Source organism: Coregonus lavaretus (genome assembly GCF_964263955.1).
Source record: "Coregonus lavaretus genome assembly, chromosome: 30".
Lineage (NCBI taxonomy): Eukaryota > Metazoa > Chordata > Actinopteri > Salmoniformes > Salmonidae > Coregonus > Coregonus lavaretus.
The window spans coordinates 17,478,739-17,496,774 of NC_140017.1; the positions used below are offsets into that span (position 1 = coordinate 17,478,739).

An 18,036-nucleotide genomic window follows, 5' to 3' on the forward strand; every position below is an offset into this window, starting at 1 on the left:
TGGGGCTGTGACATGATTTTCATTAAAAGTAGACTCAGCAATATGACATCGCAATACACAGCAGGGCCACTTCCTGCTTACAGAAAGGACTGCCTCTATTAGCTCGGTGTGGGTCTGTTTCAAGAGCCAATAGGTGCAGTCATTCTTGGGCAGATTTGAATTCTGTTGTTGTTAATGTCTGTTAAGCAGCAAATTGCCTGCAGCGTGTGATGATGTCATATTCCTGGCTACTGAAGACTCACTGGTGCAGTTGTCCTCGTCACTGTGGTCGGAGCAGTCCATGAAGCCGTCACATGTCTCACCGTCCAGCACACAGGCCTCCCCGTCAGCGCAGCGCGTGCCGTTCACACACGTCAGAGGCCCTCGCGTGGCTACCAGACAGAGAGGGGGGAGGGGGAGGAGAAAAGGAGAAGAGAAAGAAGTGTGAGAATCACATCCCCCTTTCAAGGTTTACTTGGCACGCAGATTGAAACATCAACGGTCCAGTGTCTTAGTCTTGGGTTTTTGTGGTACTGACTCAAGATGGAACTGTTTTTGTGCATTTTATGAATAAACACCGTTACTGAGCTGGCTATGTGTTTCAGACGCACCCTTTTGGCCAGTTTGAAAGTCTCCACTGAAGTCTGTGTATTGACTGACTGGCTGACTTAGGCCCGTGGCCACATGAGGAGCATAGGTCATCAACAACATCTGTGCACTCTGTGAAAAACACTTACGACAATGGGCTTCGTCCGAACCGTCCAGGCAGTGTTGGTGGCCGTCGCAGCGCTGCCAGTCAGGGATGCAGGTGGAGGGCTTCCGGCAGAGGAACTGGCCCCTGCTGCAGCGGCCAGGGGGCAAGGGAGGGGCGAGGGTGGGCCACGGGGCCTGTGTCGCCGTGCCGTTGGCTGCTGCCATGGAAACAAAACATAACCACAGGGCCGGGGCCAGAACAAATCAGTTGGACGGGCATTTGATTTCCATTAGGAGGCATGTTTCATGGGACTTCCTACATGGTTTTTTAATGGGTTTTATAGTAAAGACATGTAATTGAACTGCAAAAATTTTTTTACCTTTTAATGTGGCATGAACACAACCAGTCATGATGTTTTCATCTGATTGTCAAACAAATCACTTCAAAAAGTAGGTTACCTTTGCACGTTCGTCTAAAATAATTCCAGCATCCGAACAGTGCACTGTGCACCCGCCAACTTTCCTTCGATTCGCAAGTGTCTGAAACTATCTCACCGGAGAAAGCATCCGAGCGAGCAAAACAGCGACCCTCTGTCTTACTAGCCTAATGATGCGTTTCCACCATATTCTTTTCACCTGTCAAGTATTTTCCAATCACTGCAGATTAATGAAAGGAGACAAGTAGCTCCAAAGTGTTTTCTGGTCAAGTCACATGGTCAGGAATAACCACCTGGCCCTACCTACATACAGCTATACAACTAATCCTGAGCTGTGTAGCCAAGGTGGCAAGCCCTTTGGTGTAGATGGAGACGGTGGTTCACCTGTGGGACAGCCCAGTTCATCACTGCCATCAGTACAGTCAGCGTAGCCGTCACACACCCAGGTGTTGACTATACAGGCTCCCGAGCCACAGTGGAAGCGGTTAGGGGCGCAGGAGGACGGAGCTGGGGCAGGGGTGTGGGGCGTGACTCCTCCTAAGAAAACAAGAGAGAGGAAGAGGTTTGGATACACAGAGCACTTCAAATGGTTTGGTAATAGAGATCTGGTAGGAATGACAGAGTAAGAGAGAAAGAAAATGAGAGAGACAGACAGAGAGAGACAGAGAGACAGAGACAGAGAGAGAGACAGAGACAGAGACAGAGAGAGCGAGACAGAGAGAGTGAGACAGAGAGAGCGAGACAGAGAGAGCGAGAGAGAGCGAGACAGAGAGAGAGAGCGAGACAGAGAGAGAGAGCGAGACAGAGAGAGAGCGAGACAGAGAGAGAGAGACAGACAGAGAGAGAGAGACAGACAGAGAGAGAGAGCGAGACAGAGACAGAGAGAGAGAGACAGAGAGAGAGAGAGAGACAGAGAGAGAGAGACAGAGAGAGAGAGACAGAGAGCGAGAGACAGAGAGCGAGAGACAGAGAGAGAGCGAGACAGAGAGAGCGAGACAGAGAGAGCGAGACAGAGAGAGCGAGAGAGAGAGAGAGCGAGACAGAGAGAGAGAGCGAGACAGAGAGAGAGAGCGAGACAGAGAGAGACAGAGAGAGAGAGACAGAGAGACAGAGAGAGAGAGAGAGACAGAGAGAGAGAGACAGAGAGCGAGAGACAGAGAGAGAGCGAGACAGAGAGAGCGAGAGAGACAGAGAGAGCGAGAGAGACAGAGAGAGAGAGACAGAGAGCGAGAGACAGAGAGAGAGTGTACCAGTGCACTGAGCCTCGTCAGACCAGTCTCCACAGTCATTCTCGCCATCACACTTCCACCAGGAGGGTACACAGCGCCCGTTACGACACTCGTATTGGAAGTCCCGCGTGCAGCCTGGCCCCTCAGTGGGGGAGCCTGAAACATTCACACACACACTCAGGAATCATCTCATTTCTAGATACACTTCATTTATAAAGCGCTGCAGTGTACATAACTGATGCATGTGACACGCACACACACAATGTGTGTACTCACCACAGTTGGCTTCGTCAGAGTAGTCCCCACAGTCGTTCATGCCGTCACACTTCCACCCCAGGCTCACACACACTCCGTTGGCACACTGGAAGTTGTAGGCATCACACGTCTTCTCAAACTCAGGGTGAGTGGCTAGAGGGAGTGACGGGTGGCAATCAGTAAAACAAATTATGACAACTTATTTCAATGCCTTTCTAGTACCAATACATTCATTTAGTTTTTCCTGACCCGACCAAAACATGTTCCTGGTTTATGGAGAAAACGGAGTGAAACCAAATAAGCAATGCTTGTTCCTTTTCTGTTGCACGTTTTAAAATGTTTAGCTCCGGATTATTCCTTATGAACACAACCCAGGTTAGGTCACGTGCACAGGAATAAACCCTGGGCTATATCATTGTATATGTATTTAGTGACTGTAGATATCAGCAAAGTTCTAGTGTTTTCTGTGAAGGTTAGTGGAGTAGAACTCACAGCAGCTGGCGTAGGCGGCGTCCTCATCGGATCCGTCCTCACAGTGTTTGGTGCCGTCACACACCAGAGACTGGAACAGGCACTGGGCTCGGTTCTGACACACAAAATCCATGTAGCGCGTACACAGGGGATCTGCAAGGAGGGGACACACACAGACATAGTACTACTATATTATTAATGGGATACGTCTGAGATATTCTCAACAAACATTTCATTTTAAGGATTTTCAGGTGAATGTATTGATGACAAAAATCTGTCAATGACAATAGCCCTCAAATGCTTTCGTTTTTCGAAATACCAAAGTGCATCTGGGGTAGCAGGCGAAAAACAACACCAACAGAACGCATACACAATGTTTGCAGCATAGAAATAGATTCTATTTTCCAGAGATTCAATTTCTATAGTTTGCAGTCTAGTTTCGGGGTTCGACTTTCAGTTGGTCACTCACCACAGTGTTGCTCGTCGGCACCCCCTGGGCAGTCCTGTACTCCGTTGCAGTGGGCGCTGGCAGGCAGACAGGTGCCGTTGGAACACAGGAAGCCATTACAGCGATCCCCCACTGTCAACAACAACACAGCATCTGTTAGTGCCAAGCCATCCTATCAAAGACTGAAGATAGAAATCTGGGTAACACTTTGCTTGAACCGTCCTTCATAAAGGCTAACTAACACTGTCATAGCACTGTCATAACAATGACATAACATCATGGGTGTTGGTGTCAAGCTGAGAGAGGGCTGTGTCTATGCGTGCATGTGTCCTCACCACAATGTGCCTGCTCCTCGTCAGAGCTGTCCTGACAGTCGTCATCACCGTCACACACCCAACGCTTAGGGATACAGTGGCCCGTGAGACACTGGAAACTACTGGCCTCACAGGTATGGTGACCCACTGAGACAGGGAGGGAGGGAGAGAGTGAGAGTGATGGAGAGACAGAGGATATGTGCAACGTTCCACAGCGTTTTCCTTTTGAAAATGGCCCTGATCTCACCTGTACAGTTGGCTTCGTCCGACCAGTCCCTGCAGTCGTTGTCTCCGTCACATCGCCAGGCCTCGCGGATACACACGCCCCGCGCACACGTGAACTCCCCTGGTCCACACTGGTGACTCTCTGGGATACACACACACACACACACACACACACACACACACACACACACACACACACACACACACACACACACAGTCAGTAATCAGAGGAAGCATCACTTGGCTATATACAATCTCAAAAGTCATACAGGATAGAGCACACGTTGTCAGTAAAAAAACATGCTTGGAAGTGAGTGCGCATGCACACACCCACACACACACACACATAACTGAATGGATGGATACAAAACACACACACACGCACTCTCTCTTCCTCGTACCACAGTGTTCCTCGTCACTATTGTCCCCACAGTCGTCCTCGTGGTCACACTTGAAGGCCAGCGGGATGCAGGAGCCGGACGCCACACAGCGGAACTGGATGGACGGGTCACAGGAGGTGGTGGCTGGAGGGGGACGGACAGGGGGGCAGAGGGACAGACAGAATGACAGGGTGTTGACATTGAGCCCAGAAGGACAGAGAGAGAACAGCAGCAGAGACCAAAGCAGAGTGTATTGTAACAGTGTGAGAGCAACAAACTCTAGTCTAGCTCTATTGAAGATTATCTGTTGGATCTATTTTATTCACTATGTACTTCACAAACAAGGATTCAGCACCCAACCATTTTTATAATAATAATAATAATAATAATAATAATAATAAACAGAATAATCTGAGTGAGTGAGTTGTCCATTGTCTAGCTGTGCGTCTGAAATGGCCTGGTTAAAAGTAGTGCACTATATAGGGAATAGGGTGCCATTTGGGCTCTACTCACGGCACTCCTGCTCGTCACTCATGTCGCCACAGTCGTTGTCGCTGTCGCACTTCCAGATGCTGCTGATGCACTTGCCGTTGGAGCAGCGGTACTGGTTGGGCAGGCACATGTGTTCTGGGGGAGTTGAATTTAATTCGATTTTGGGTTGCAAATAAAACACACATCATCAAGAAGTGTATTTGAATCCTAAAGGTTGGAATGGCTGCACCATTGTGGATCTGTAGTACTATTTACGCATAGTCACTTTACCCCTACCTACATGTACATATTACCTCAATTACCTCGACTAACCTGTACCCCCACACATTGACTCTGTACCGGTACCCCCTGTATATAGCCTCGCTATTGTTATTTTATTGTGTTACTATTTTTCCTTTAGTTAATTTAGCCATTTTTTTTTACTTTTTCAAACTCTGCATTGTTGGTTAAGTGCTCGTAAGTAAGCATTTCATGGTAAGGTCTACACCTGTTGTTTTCGGCGCATGTAACAAATGAAATGTGATTTGATCAGTAGTATTTTGTACCCAGCGAGACCATTGGGTGTGTGTGTGTGCACGTGTGTCTGTCAGAGAGCGTGTGCGCATGTATGTGAGTGTGTGTCTGGCCTCACCTGTCTTGATGCAGGTGTTGTTGTGGAGCCGGTAGCCGGTGGGACACTGGCACTGGAGCTCCCCGTTGGGTAGAGTGGTGGTGGGCGCTCCATCAGGGCATACACAGGTGTGGCGGTGCCCGGGCAGGGGCAGACACAGTAGGCTACAGGGTTGGTCTGCACAGGCATTATTGCCTAGAGGAGAGTAGACACACACACACACAGGTTTGTCATGAGCAGACAAGTACACTTAGATCCAATGATGTGATTCGTCTAACTCTGCTGAGGTAGTGGGGGTGTCCAAACAAAGCTTCCAGTATTGTCGATTCTAGAGTAGCATTCTGACTACACATGATATCTATTTAATGCTGACCATTGAAGTTCTTGGAGGGTTTACTTACAATGGGCATTGATTCTTAAATATGGTTTCGCTGCTTGTCTCTCACCTCTGGTCTTGCCTTTGTAGAAGATTTTGAGGTCCATGACCCCGGTCAGTCTACCCACTATGAGTTCATTGTCTTTGGAGCCTGCTTTGGGAGCCTTGAAGATGCCCCTCCTTGACCAGTCATCCCAGTACAGGTCATTCTGAAAACACACACAGGCCAATGAGGATTTGCCCAGTAACTGTGAGATTATATGAAAACAAACCTGGATATCTTTTTACAATGGGACTGTGCTACTGTATGTGCCATGAGTTATCCCCAGTTTTGCACACTCAATAACCTTAAAGGTAGAATCTCTGCAATATGACATCATCATACACAGTGTGCCAACGTTTTTCTTCCAGACATCAATAACATTCTTATTTGCCAAGACTGCCTCTATTGGCTAATTCCAATGTGGACATGCTTCAAGGGAGGGGGTACATTTGGAAAAGTCAATAGTGACAGTCCTGGGCAGATTTGAATTCTGTTGTTGTTGACATCTGCAAGAAGGAAGTTGACAGGCTGTGTATGATGATGCCATATTGCAGAGTCTACCTTTGAAGACTTTAGACAAATTAACTAAGCTTGTAAGGCATTTATAAGTGATATTCTTCAAGAATCAATGGGTATACATCATTCATTTAAATATTCAAAGACGAGGGCCTCCCAAGTGCCGCAGCGGTCTAAGGTACTGCATCGCAATTCTTGAGGCGTCACTACAGCCCCGGGTTCGATCCCAGGCTGTGTTACAGCCGGCCGTGACCGGGAGACCCATTAGGCGGCGCACAATTGGCCCAACGTCGTCCGGGTTAGGGTAGAGTTTGGTCTGCAAGCTGACTTCGGGTGGCCAGTTGTACGGTGTTTCCTCCGACACATTGGTGCGGCTGGCTTCCGGGTTAAGCGAGCAGTGTGTCAAGAAGCAGTGCAGCTTGGCAGGATCGCGTTTCGGAGGACGCATGGCTCTCGACCTTGGCCTCTCCCGAGTCCGTACGGGAGTTGCAGCGATGGGACAAGACTGTAACTACCAATTGGAGGTCACGAAATTGGGGAGAAAAAGGCGTAAAAGTACAAAATAAAAAACGGCTATAAATATCACAGAGCCTTAATACTCCATAAGCGCATCAACCGTTCTAAAGTACCTTGAAAACAGCAATGGCGTAGGGGTGAGGCAGGCCCTCCATGACCACGCTGCGCTGACTGCCGGCGAAGTCTGCCCGCTCGATGCGATCGCCGTAGGCCTCGGTCCAGTACAGCCATTGGTCGTCAGCTGTGATGCCGTTGGGCCAGCGAACGCCCTCGGACACGATGCATGACACGTTGGAGCCGTCCATGTAGCCGCGGTACACGCCGGCCGCACGGTCGCCCCAATCCGTCCAGAACATCAGGCTGGTAGGAGAGAGGCATCACAGATTAAGCAAGTATATCAGACAGATATTAGCAGTGATGTTATTTACATTAAAGGGGCAATCTGCAGTTCAATCAAAAACAAAGCGGTAAAGTCCAAAATATATGTAGCAATCACAGATTGCCCCTTTAACAGTCGGTCATGAGGGAGACCTTTTTTGTGTAAAAAAAGCTTTATAGATGCATTTGATTGAAAAATGTATGGTGATTATTCAAGGTTATTAGACTGTTACCTCTCTCCTGGCATGAGGACCAGAGCTCTGGGATGCTCCAGCACTGAGGAGTTGAGCAGAGTGTGACGTAGGTCCCCATCAGGGTTAGACACCTACACAACACAAGACATACACATGGAGTGGATCACCATCATCACACACTGTATTGCCTGATACTATACAGTAGTAGCATGTCATTTATCAGGTGAGGATATAAATATAAATTAAACAAGGCGTCAATAAGATGGAGAAGAAAACCCCCCCGAAAATAACAATAAGGCCCGAGGGCGTGTGATATATGGCCAATATACCATGGCTAAGGGCTGTTCTTATGCACGACGCAACGCAGAGTGCTAGGACACAGCCCTTAACCGTGGTATATTGGCCATATATCACAAACCCCCGAGGTGCCTTATTGCTATTATAAATTGGTTACCAACATAATTAAAACAGTACAAATAAATGTTTTTTCATACCCATGGTATACAGTCTGATATACCACGGCTTTCAGCCAATCAGCATTCAGGGCTCGAACAACCCAGTTTATAAATATATATATACACTGAACAAAAATGTAAACGCAACATATAAAATGTTGGTCCAATGTTTCATGAGCTGAAATAAAAGATCCCAGAAATGTTCCATACGCACAAAAAGTGTATTTCTCTAAAATGTTGTGTACACATTTTTTTAACATCCCTGTTAGTGAGCATTTCTCCTTTGCCAAGATAATCCATCCACCAGACAGGTGTGGCATATCAAGAAGCTGATTAAACAGCATGATCATTACACAGGTGCACCTTGTGCTGGGGACAATAAAAGTGCAGTTTTGTCACAACACAATACTATAGATGTCTCAATTTGAGACATCATTTTAGATGGCGGTACGTCCAACCGGCCTGACAACCGCGTGTAACAATGCCAGCCCAGGACCTCCACATCCGGCTTCTTCAGCTACAGGATCCTCTGAGACCAGCCACCCGGACAGCTGATGAAACTGAGGAGTATTTCTGTCTGTAATAAAGCCCAGGCTGGGCCTGGCTCCCCAGTGGGTGGGCCTGGCTCCCAAGTGGGTGGGCCTATGCTCTCCCAGGCCCACCCATGGCTGCGCCCCTGCCCAGTCATGTGAAATCCATAGATTATGGCCTAATGAATGTATTCAATTGACTAATTTCCTTATATGAACTGTAACTCAGTAAAATGGCTGAAATTGTTGCATGTTGCGTTTATATTTTTGTTCAGTATTTATAAAATATTGGACAAATCCCTGATCCTCTTGTTTACCTCTATCCTCTGCGCTCCGGCGTCCACCCAGTAAAGCAGCCTGCTGATGGGGTCAAAGGTGAGGGCCTCCACATTCTGCAGGTCCTTCCTCACAATTACTTCCTGTCCCGTACTGCCGTTCAGACAAAGCCTCTGGAGGGGGAGAACAGGGAGGGATGTGGTCACTGAAGTGTGTGTATATACTTTTGACTAATCACAATTCACAATGTACTTTTAGTCTCTGAAGTGTGTGTAGGATATAGTGCACAAGTAATGTACTACATAGGGAATAGGATGAGTCATGGTTACATCTGAGTGCCTTCTGTGAAGGCCCTGACCTGTATGGTGTCCAGCGAGATGTCGGCCCAGTACAGGCAGTTCCTTTCGTAGTCAAAGTCCAGGGCCACGGCCTCGCGGAGACCAGAGAGGGGCAGGGCCTGGTCGGTCCCTGTGGCCAGGTCATAGCGATGGATGGAGTTCCTCACAGCGTAGAGGATGAACTCATTACTCTCTGGAGAAGATCAGGAAAAAAATAACACTTGATACAATTCATTCTAATCTATATCCATGTGAAGAGTAACAAATAGCCTTTTATTTTGTCTACAGCAGTACTGTGTCTAAAACAATTTCCCCCTTAGGGACATTAAAGTTAATCCTATCCTATCATTTTAAGTATAACATTTGAGTAATTCCACTTTTCATGAATTCACAAATACTTATTTGCTTTTTGGATCCCCATAACCTTTTCCAGCCGCAGCAGCTACTGTACCTGGGGTCTAACTTACATGTGTTGTTGCTGTAGCCTATGATCTACTGCTGGGGGCTAACCTTTGTATCTTTAACTAAATTCTCCCCATAATACGTGACTATAGGTAACTTAAGAAACCTTTTGCCTCAGTTGTACAACAGAGTTTCTTTAAGGTCTAGCAATAAAGATAAAACGGTAAGGCCCGTACCCTGTCATGACCCATGACCCACTGTCTTTGTCTGCTCTCACCGATCTGCTAGCTGCGAAAGTTGCAAACTTTTCAACCCTGTTCTTGGGGTTAGATTATCAGTTGTGGGGTTGGGGGGGTGGTACTTAGCTAACATATGGAATTGTTTTAAGATGGTAATACCATGGATCATTTAGATATTTGATTATGAATTTTAGGCCCTTTAGGTATCCGCTCCAAAATATTACAATACTGAATATGGCCTTTACTACTATAGCCCATAGAAACAATGAAATACACATTCATAAATGGCAAAAAAGATCCAAAAAAATTAATCATAAGGAATAAGGTTTTGAAGTGTCTGTCCTTTAACTAGGAGATATAAGAAAGCTCAGGAAATATTTTCATTTTTTTGGACACATATTTAACGCCTTATTTTTGTTGGCACAAAACTACCTCTATACTTTCATTTGTTTGTATGGGTTACCTTCAGACAAGTCCTGTGACACTTGTGGAGGTCGTAGAGCAAAACGGAGAACACCATCGTGTTCGTGAGAGTCTCCCCTTTCCATAGTGGCCTTTCCAAGTATTTGTGAACCCATTATCAAGTGTCTCAGAGTGTATCTTATTCATTCAGGTGTCTCTTATTCATTGTGATCTAAAAGGCAAAACGTATGCTAAATCAGCACACTCCGAGATGCTTGATACCTACGGCCCATGGTCTGATTGTATGTGGGTAAGTATGTAATGCTGTGCTTCTGCTCTAATTACGTTTTTTTTTATTGGCCCATCCACCATGATGGTTCTTGGCCCAGCTCTAATGATGGTTTCTTAATTGAGAGAGGGGAGGCTTACCTCCTACAGGACAGGGCAGCATCTCTCCATCCAGTCTGGCTTCTACATCCCCTCCACTACAGCTGTCCCCAGACACCTTCCTGTACCTGAGAGAGAGAGACACACACACAAACTGGTTAACAACATGGTCAGACAAACACCCACCACCCAATATCACAACATTCACAACAAGAGCATGTGTACAACAAATGGTGTAATATAGTGTATCTTATGCGTAGTTGTGTAAACCAGGAGAACAAATGTTTACATGTTCCCCATTTTATATACACTGAGTATACAAAACATTAAGAACACCTGCCCTTTCCATGACAGACTGACCAGGTAAATCCAAGTTAAAGCTATGATCCCTTATTGATGTCACTTGTTAAATCCACTTCAAATCAGTGTAGATGAAGGGGAGGAGACAGGTTAAAGAAGGATTTTTAAGCCTTGAGACAATTGAGACATGGATTGTGTATGTGTGCCATTCAGAGTGTGAATGGGCAAGACAAAAGATTAAAGTGCCTTTGAACGGGGTATGGTAGTAGGTGTCAGGCACATCGGTTTGTGTCAAGAACTGCAACGCTGCTGAGTTTTTCACGCTCAACAGTTTCCCGTGTGTATCAAGAATGTTCCAACACCCAAAGGACATCCAGCCAACTTGACACAATTGTGGGAAGCATTGGAGACAAGATGGGCCAGCATCCCTGTGGAACGCTTTCGACACCTTGTAGAGTCCATGCCCCGACAAATTGGGGTTGTTCGGAGTGCAAAAGGGGGGGTGCAACTCAATATTAGGAAGGTGTTCTTAATGTTTTGTACACTCAGTGAACGTCAAGCGTTTGCTGGGACATTTCTCTCCTACACTAGGTGGGGCTGTTCTCCATGATAAGTGAGGGCTATATAATGGAATGACATCACTCCTTTCTCTTCCCCATTACACAAAAGAAGAACAAAGACAGTTTCCCCATGACAACAAAGGGCGCCAATTACACAGCGTTCATATTTTTTTTTTGTCATTTTTTGGGGTAATTTAGCAGACGCTCTTATCCAGAGCAACTTACAGTTAGTGAGTGCATACATTTTTGAGGTGAAGACTGGTATGCTAGGTAATGCCATTTTGTATTTATAAGCCATATGTCACTGCCAGTCTGCCACCAAGGACAAGTGTATCTCAACCTTTATGGTTGCGTCCCGAATAGCACCCTATTCCCTTTATAGTGCACTACTTTTGACCAAGGCCCATTTGGGACACACTATGAATTCAGTCCAAAAGCCTTCAGCGCAGCTAGGTCATATAATCATGACCCATCCACATTGCAAGGCCATAACACTCAACGTGTGGAGTCACCTTAACAAAAGGAAAAAGCCTGGTTTCTGATGAAGTGACAATATGCTAATACCAAAGGGGTATTGGCTTACCCTGTACTGCGACGGTAGGTAGTGCCAACGGGGCAGGGCACGGGAGTGGCATTGAGGTTCCCTGAGAACTCGGGGTCGGGCAGGCACACCTGGAGGGACAGGTCCTCGCTCAGCTTGAAGCCATAGTCACTGAGAGAGAGAGAAACGGAGAGAGAGGAGGGTGAGAGAGAGAGACGGAGCAAGAGAGAGAGACAGGGAGAGAGAGAAAAAGAGCGAGAGAGAGACGGAGAGAGAGAGAGAAAGAGAGAGAGACGAAAACAGAGAGCGCTAGAGAGAGACCCACTGTTAGCCTACCTGACTATGAAACTATGAACAGATAGAGATGAGTAGAAAAAGACTGTGGCACAATTCCAATCAACCCCTAGCCCCTACCATGAAAGGATAGCATAGGTGTAAGTAAGGGAGAAACATTCCACCTAGTCCTAGCTTAACAGAAGGAAAGGTGGAGCTATTATCTTTCAGATTGATATAAGGTGCCTAGGGGTAGATAGATTTGGGATTGAACACGGGCTTGGTAATGGTGCCTCTGGTCTCACCATTCGTAGTCCTGGCGTGTGCAGGAGCAGTTGGACACGGTGACGGGGCGGTCAAAGTCTTCACCGTTGAAGCAGGTGGCGTGGGGCGTGCGTCGCTTGTACACCATCTCTCTACCCAGAAGGCAGTCGTTGCCCCGCTCGTCTGACGGGGACCAGCGCTTGTAGTCTCCCTCAGCGCATGGCACGCCTGAAGAGACACACAAATACACATTTTAAATACTTGATTTGGAATTGGATTATATTGTATTACAGTAGCATGGGGACAGAAGCATACATATGCCTGGACAGTGGACACACACGAATGCACAAACAAAACAAACACAAACACACACACACACACACACCTCAGTGAGACTCTGGCCCAATGGATGGATGTTTCTCATTGGCATTGTGAAAATGCACGACAAACTGACGCAAACGCACCAGGCTGAGCATACTTCAGTCATGACTTCTGCCCAGTGTAGCAATATTATGAGAGTCCACTCACCGAGCACATCGCTGGTGTTGACCTGCAGAATGAGCCAGCTGTGTCTCTGGTCGGCGTAGGAGCCAAAAATGGTAAAGATGGTGCTCTTCTCCCCCGGCTCCGTCAGCAGCTGGTAAACATACACCTCCCTGTCGGAGAAACGGAAGTCCGTCCACGTCTCCCCCTCATTGGTACTGAACCTGAGACACAGAGAGACAGTAGGTAAGTAGCCTTGTCCAAGCCAGAATAGCCCAAAGGGCAAATCTCCTAATTCACCACCTGGACAGGCTGCTAGTCTATCGCAGGGCCGACAGAGACAGTATGGAGATCAAAATTAGCATGGTTACAATATTTCTACCCCTTTTTACACTACTGAGCCAAGCTAAGCTGTAGTGCATTGGCCTGGTTACGTATCCCATGTACTGTAGTAGCTGGAACCGTGCTGGAAAGGACAATGTGAAATAATATTTCCGAGCCAGCACAGTACTGCTTGGTTGGCAGTGGCACAGTTGGGTTGAAAAGGGTATCATTCATTTAACCTTTATTTGACAAGGTAAGTGGACTGAAAGTCAACGACCTAGGGCAGAGTTGCGGTGGGAAGTAGAGGGGTGCAATGAGGAGGGGGTGATATACAGCATACTGTGCTATTCTAGCAGTGGAGATACAGTATGGGTCTTATTTAGGGCTGTTGTGAGACTCACTTGAGGTGTGTGGTGGAGCCCCCCTGGGCGATGGCCATGAGGATGCCCCCGTGGTCACCCCACGTGTAGAAGTGAGGACCGGCCAGCGCCTGGAGAAGGGGAATTGTGAAGAACACTCATTAAAGCCACAGTCCGTAAGATTGCTGGTCAATTTATATAGCTACCCCAATAAGACTAGTACAACTCTCGGGCCGTATTACCAAACATATTTGGATTGTCATGACACTTAAATGAGGTATACTATGTTCAGATTAAAAGTACGTTTAAAAGATTTTAAAAAGCATAATACTGCTCTCGTGAAATGTCACATCAAGAGAATGTGAAAATGTTCTGGGTGCTTTTGCTCCATTGTTTATGTTTTAGAGGGTTCCCAAGTCTTGGAATTGTACACACATCTTACAGAGTGTGGCTTTAAATAACTGCAGCACCATGTTTGTGGTTGTTTAATAATATGCTGTCAAAGAAAGTGTCCTCTGCTGGGCGTTCAGCATTGTGGCTAGGCGTTCCACAGAAACCCTTTGGTATGAGGGGGTAGCATAGGCAGGAAACATCCAAGAATAACCAACGTCATGATTTACAGCTCATCATGTGCATAGTTACATTTATGGCGCACACACCATACAAAAACAAAGCACACACACACACACACACAAACACACACACACACACACACACACACACACACACACACACACACACACACACAGACCTCTCTCCATCTGGCCCCAGCACTGCTGGACACATACACGTTGGGCTTGTTGGCCAGGTTCTTGCCCACAGAACCTGCAGGGGAGACAAAAACAGACACAGGATGATCACTGGAATGGCTGTGAGAGAGGAGGTGATGACTTGAACAGTACACACAGAGTGATTCAGTAGGAACACTACTGCAGCTTCAGGCGGTCTCCAGTCCTAGCAGGATACCGAGGCTTTGTCCCAAATAGCACCCTATTCCCTACATAATGCACTACTTTTGACCAAAGCCCTATGGGCCCTGGTCAAAAGTAGTGCACCACATGCATAGGGAATAGAGTGCCGTGCAATTTGGGACGCCCTCAAGCACAGTGGCCAGCCCAGAGCACACAAAGCCGACAACAGATCAAATGTAGCTCACTATATAGGGAATAGGGTGCCATTTGAGATGCACCCATGAAGAAATGTGCTATTGTAGCATGGCCCTATAGCTGGGTGGCTCTATATAGGGAGAGACTCCATCCAGGGTTAATAAACAGATGCTTGAGATCAAGGAGTAGGCCTATGTTCAGAAAAGTTCAAACAAACTCTGCATACCGCAACCTATTGTCCAGTGTGCTTTATTGTCAACATTAGATTGCAGTGTCAATACTCTCTCCTTGTTTTTGTTCGTTTTTTTTGTGTGCTTTTTACCCTTTTTCTCCCCAATTTCGTGACATCCAATTGGTAGTTACAGTCGTCTCATCGCTGCAACTCCCGTACGGACTCGGGAGAGGCCAAGGTCGAGAGCCATGCGTCCTCCGAAACACGACCCTGCCAAGCCAGCTGCACCAATGTGTCGGAGGAAACACCGTACAACTGGTGACCGTGTCAGCGTGCATGCGCCCGGCCCACCACGGGAGTCGCTAGAGCGCGATGGGACAAGGACATCCCAGCCGGCCAAACCCTCCCATAACCTGGACGACGCTGGGCCAATTGTGCGCCACTTCATGGGTCTCCCGGTCGCGTCCGGCTGCGACAAAGCCTGGGATCGAACCCAGATCTGTAGTGACGCCTCAAGCACTGCGATGCAGTGCCTTAGACCGCTGCGCTACTCGGGAGGCAATACTCTCGCCTTACCATGTGCTGAACCTATAGGTATGGTTAATATCAAATCAGTCTGTAGTCATTCTAGGGGGAAGGCCCCAACGATTGTAATAAGTCTAATGGCTGTAACATCAAATATCTATTTATCCTAAGTGGAAGGTAGACCCCCATGCATGTTGCACCTAACGGTGTGCGAGTACTGATACCTGTTGTAGAATTCACAAGTGCAATATGGATTACAGCAGGCATCAATGCTCTGACTCTTTATTGTTTTATGTAGTTGTGTACGGCTCTCTCTCGGTCTGACACTCATCCTGAGAGCTGTTTCATTAAGCCACTGTATGTGAATGATGTCCTACTCCTCTGCACCACCACTAATGACTGTCGTTCTTGGAGGCCATATTAGCGGTGCTTTACAAATTAAGAAATGTCACAGGAACAAGTCACAAAACAAACGCTTCGGTGGAAATGTTTCCCCTAATAGGCGGTGTGGGGATGCTGGTTGTGTGTGGCTGGCTGGGTCCACACAAAGAGAGAGACGGTCTGTGTGTGTGTTTGTACCCGCTGGGTGAGGCAGAAGTAATTAGCGCATCTGTGTGTGAGCGATAAACACGGACGAGAGGGGCATAGCGTCTCCTCAGCCCTCCTCCCTCCCTGGCCATTATCTACTAATAATTTAATTAAGGGCTCTAGCAGCTCGCATGGTGTAGAGGCTTCTTCCTCCTTTCAGACACAGCACAACCACAAAGAAAATCAATGTACTCCGCCTAGCAGGCAGAAGCGTGAAGAGGTAGAGACAGAGAGACACTTTTAGTGGATTAAACACAATGGATTTGTGTCCAACTGCTCCTAGTGTAGCCCCAGTCAAAGCCTATTGCTCTGACCGGAGAGTACGCACAGTTACTAACATGCATGCACTCACACATACGCACATACCAATACCATGAACACACGCACTCAGAAAAAAACACTCAGAAATGAGCACTCAGAAAATATATATATATTTTCAAATAAATAGTCATTGTAGTTGTATGATGCTAGCCTAAGCCTCCCCACCTGTGGCCATGATGAGCCCTGGCGCTGACTCCTTGGACAGTATGGGCATCCTGCGCAGCTGAATGTTGAGAAGTTGGCTCCAGCGCTGGGCCAGGTGGAGGGAGCAGCCCTTGGAGAGCTATGGAGAGAGGGAGGGACAGGATGGGGGGGATAGAGGGACCGGATGGGGGGGATAGAGGGACAGGATGGGGGGGATAGAGGGACAGGATGGGGGATAGAGGGACAGGATGGGGGGGATAGAGGGACAGGATGGGGGATAGAGGGACCGGATGGGGGGGATAGAGGGGCAGGATGGGGGGATAGAGGAAGAGGATGGGGGGATAGAGGGACAAGATGGGGGATAGAGGGACCGGATGGGGGGGATAGAGGAAGAGGATGGGGGGATAGAGGGACAGGATGGGGGATAGAGGGACAGGATGGGGGGGATAGAGGGACAGGATGGGGGATAGAGGGACAGGATGGGGGATAGAGGGACCGGATGGGGGGGATAGAGGAAGAGGATGGGGGGGATAGAGGGGCAGGATGGGGGGATAGAGGAAGAGGATGGGGGGATAGAGGGACAGGATGGGGGATAGAGGGACCGGATGGGGGGGATAGAGGAAGAGGATGGGGGGGATAGAGGGACAGGATGGGGGATAGAGAAGTGCCGAGGGGGTATAGAAGAGGGATGGATGGAGGGAGGGATGGAGAGGAGATGGAGAGAGATATAGAAAGAAAGAATGGAGGGATAGATAGATAGGAGAGATGGAGGGAGATAGAGTAGGGGGGGATGGAGGGAGGGATGGAGAGGCGTTGTGGAGGGAGAGGGGAGATGGAGAGAGAAGTGTTAGGTCAATGGTCAATGGAGACAACAATCCCTCTGGCAAAACCAAAAATAAATAAATACAAATATTAACTATTTTATCAGAAGTGAAGCTACATTTACATTATAGTAATTTAGCAGACCCTCTTATCCATAGTAGTGAGTGCATACATTTTCGTACAAGGGACACAACAAGGGAAACTTTCTAAAACCAAACAGAGCACACCTGTTTGCACCCAAACCCACTTCCCCTTTAGAATGCAAACACACAGTGTGGCCTCATGGCTGTTGTTCCTAACCACTAATGTAGGTTCATATTACCCCACCCCCAATCCCTACCTCAAAGGACTCATAGACTCAGCACTATGACAGTGTTACACACAACGGGGCAACTTCCTGCTTACAGACATCAACAAGAACATAATTAAATTCAAGACTGCCACTTTATTGGCTCTTCCCAATTTTTGCGCTCCCTTCAGGCATGCCTACATTAATACGAACCAACAGTAGGAGTCTTGGGCAGATCTTAATTAGGGCCGGGATGATACCCGTACCGCGACACTCGCTAGTATCGTAGAAAAGAAACAAAACACGAAGCGGATATAACTTATTTAGAAAAACAGCCCTAGTGTTGGAAACAAACATCATTATGTTGTCATCCAGAGTCA

At 47.4% G+C, this 18,036-nt stretch overlaps 1 protein-coding gene across 1 annotated transcript in view; it reads right to left on the reverse strand.

Moving 5' to 3' along the window:
* The window catches only part of sorl1 (sortilin-related receptor, L(DLR class) A repeats containing), an 86,079-nt gene that overhangs the window by 15,311 nt on the left and 52,732 nt on the right, over window positions 1-18,036 (reverse strand). Inside the window, exons 10-33 of the mRNA XM_084148002.1 lie at window positions 16,567-16,684; window positions 14,441-14,514; window positions 13,732-13,820; window positions 13,052-13,230; window positions 12,565-12,751; window positions 12,029-12,157; window positions 10,628-10,713; window positions 9,176-9,348; window positions 8,859-8,990; window positions 7,596-7,687; window positions 7,098-7,344; window positions 5,980-6,118; window positions 5,555-5,728; window positions 4,945-5,058; window positions 4,453-4,575; window positions 4,074-4,193; window positions 3,848-3,973; window positions 3,534-3,644; window positions 3,086-3,217; window positions 2,615-2,746; window positions 2,360-2,494; window positions 1,494-1,646; window positions 717-890; window positions 243-371 (exon numbers count right to left, since the gene is read on the reverse strand). Of these exons, the coding sequence (XP_084004128.1) occupies window positions 243-371; window positions 717-890; window positions 1,494-1,646; window positions 2,360-2,494; window positions 2,615-2,746; window positions 3,086-3,217; window positions 3,534-3,644; window positions 3,848-3,973; window positions 4,074-4,193; window positions 4,453-4,575; window positions 4,945-5,058; window positions 5,555-5,728; window positions 5,980-6,118; window positions 7,098-7,344; window positions 7,596-7,687; window positions 8,859-8,990; window positions 9,176-9,348; window positions 10,628-10,713; window positions 12,029-12,157; window positions 12,565-12,751; window positions 13,052-13,230; window positions 13,732-13,820; window positions 14,441-14,514; window positions 16,567-16,684 (3,268 nt within the window). The remainder of the gene's footprint in view (window positions 1-242; window positions 372-716; window positions 891-1,493; window positions 1,647-2,359; window positions 2,495-2,614; window positions 2,747-3,085; window positions 3,218-3,533; window positions 3,645-3,847; window positions 3,974-4,073; window positions 4,194-4,452; window positions 4,576-4,944; window positions 5,059-5,554; window positions 5,729-5,979; window positions 6,119-7,097; window positions 7,345-7,595; window positions 7,688-8,858; window positions 8,991-9,175; window positions 9,349-10,627; window positions 10,714-12,028; window positions 12,158-12,564; window positions 12,752-13,051; window positions 13,231-13,731; window positions 13,821-14,440; window positions 14,515-16,566; window positions 16,685-18,036) is intronic.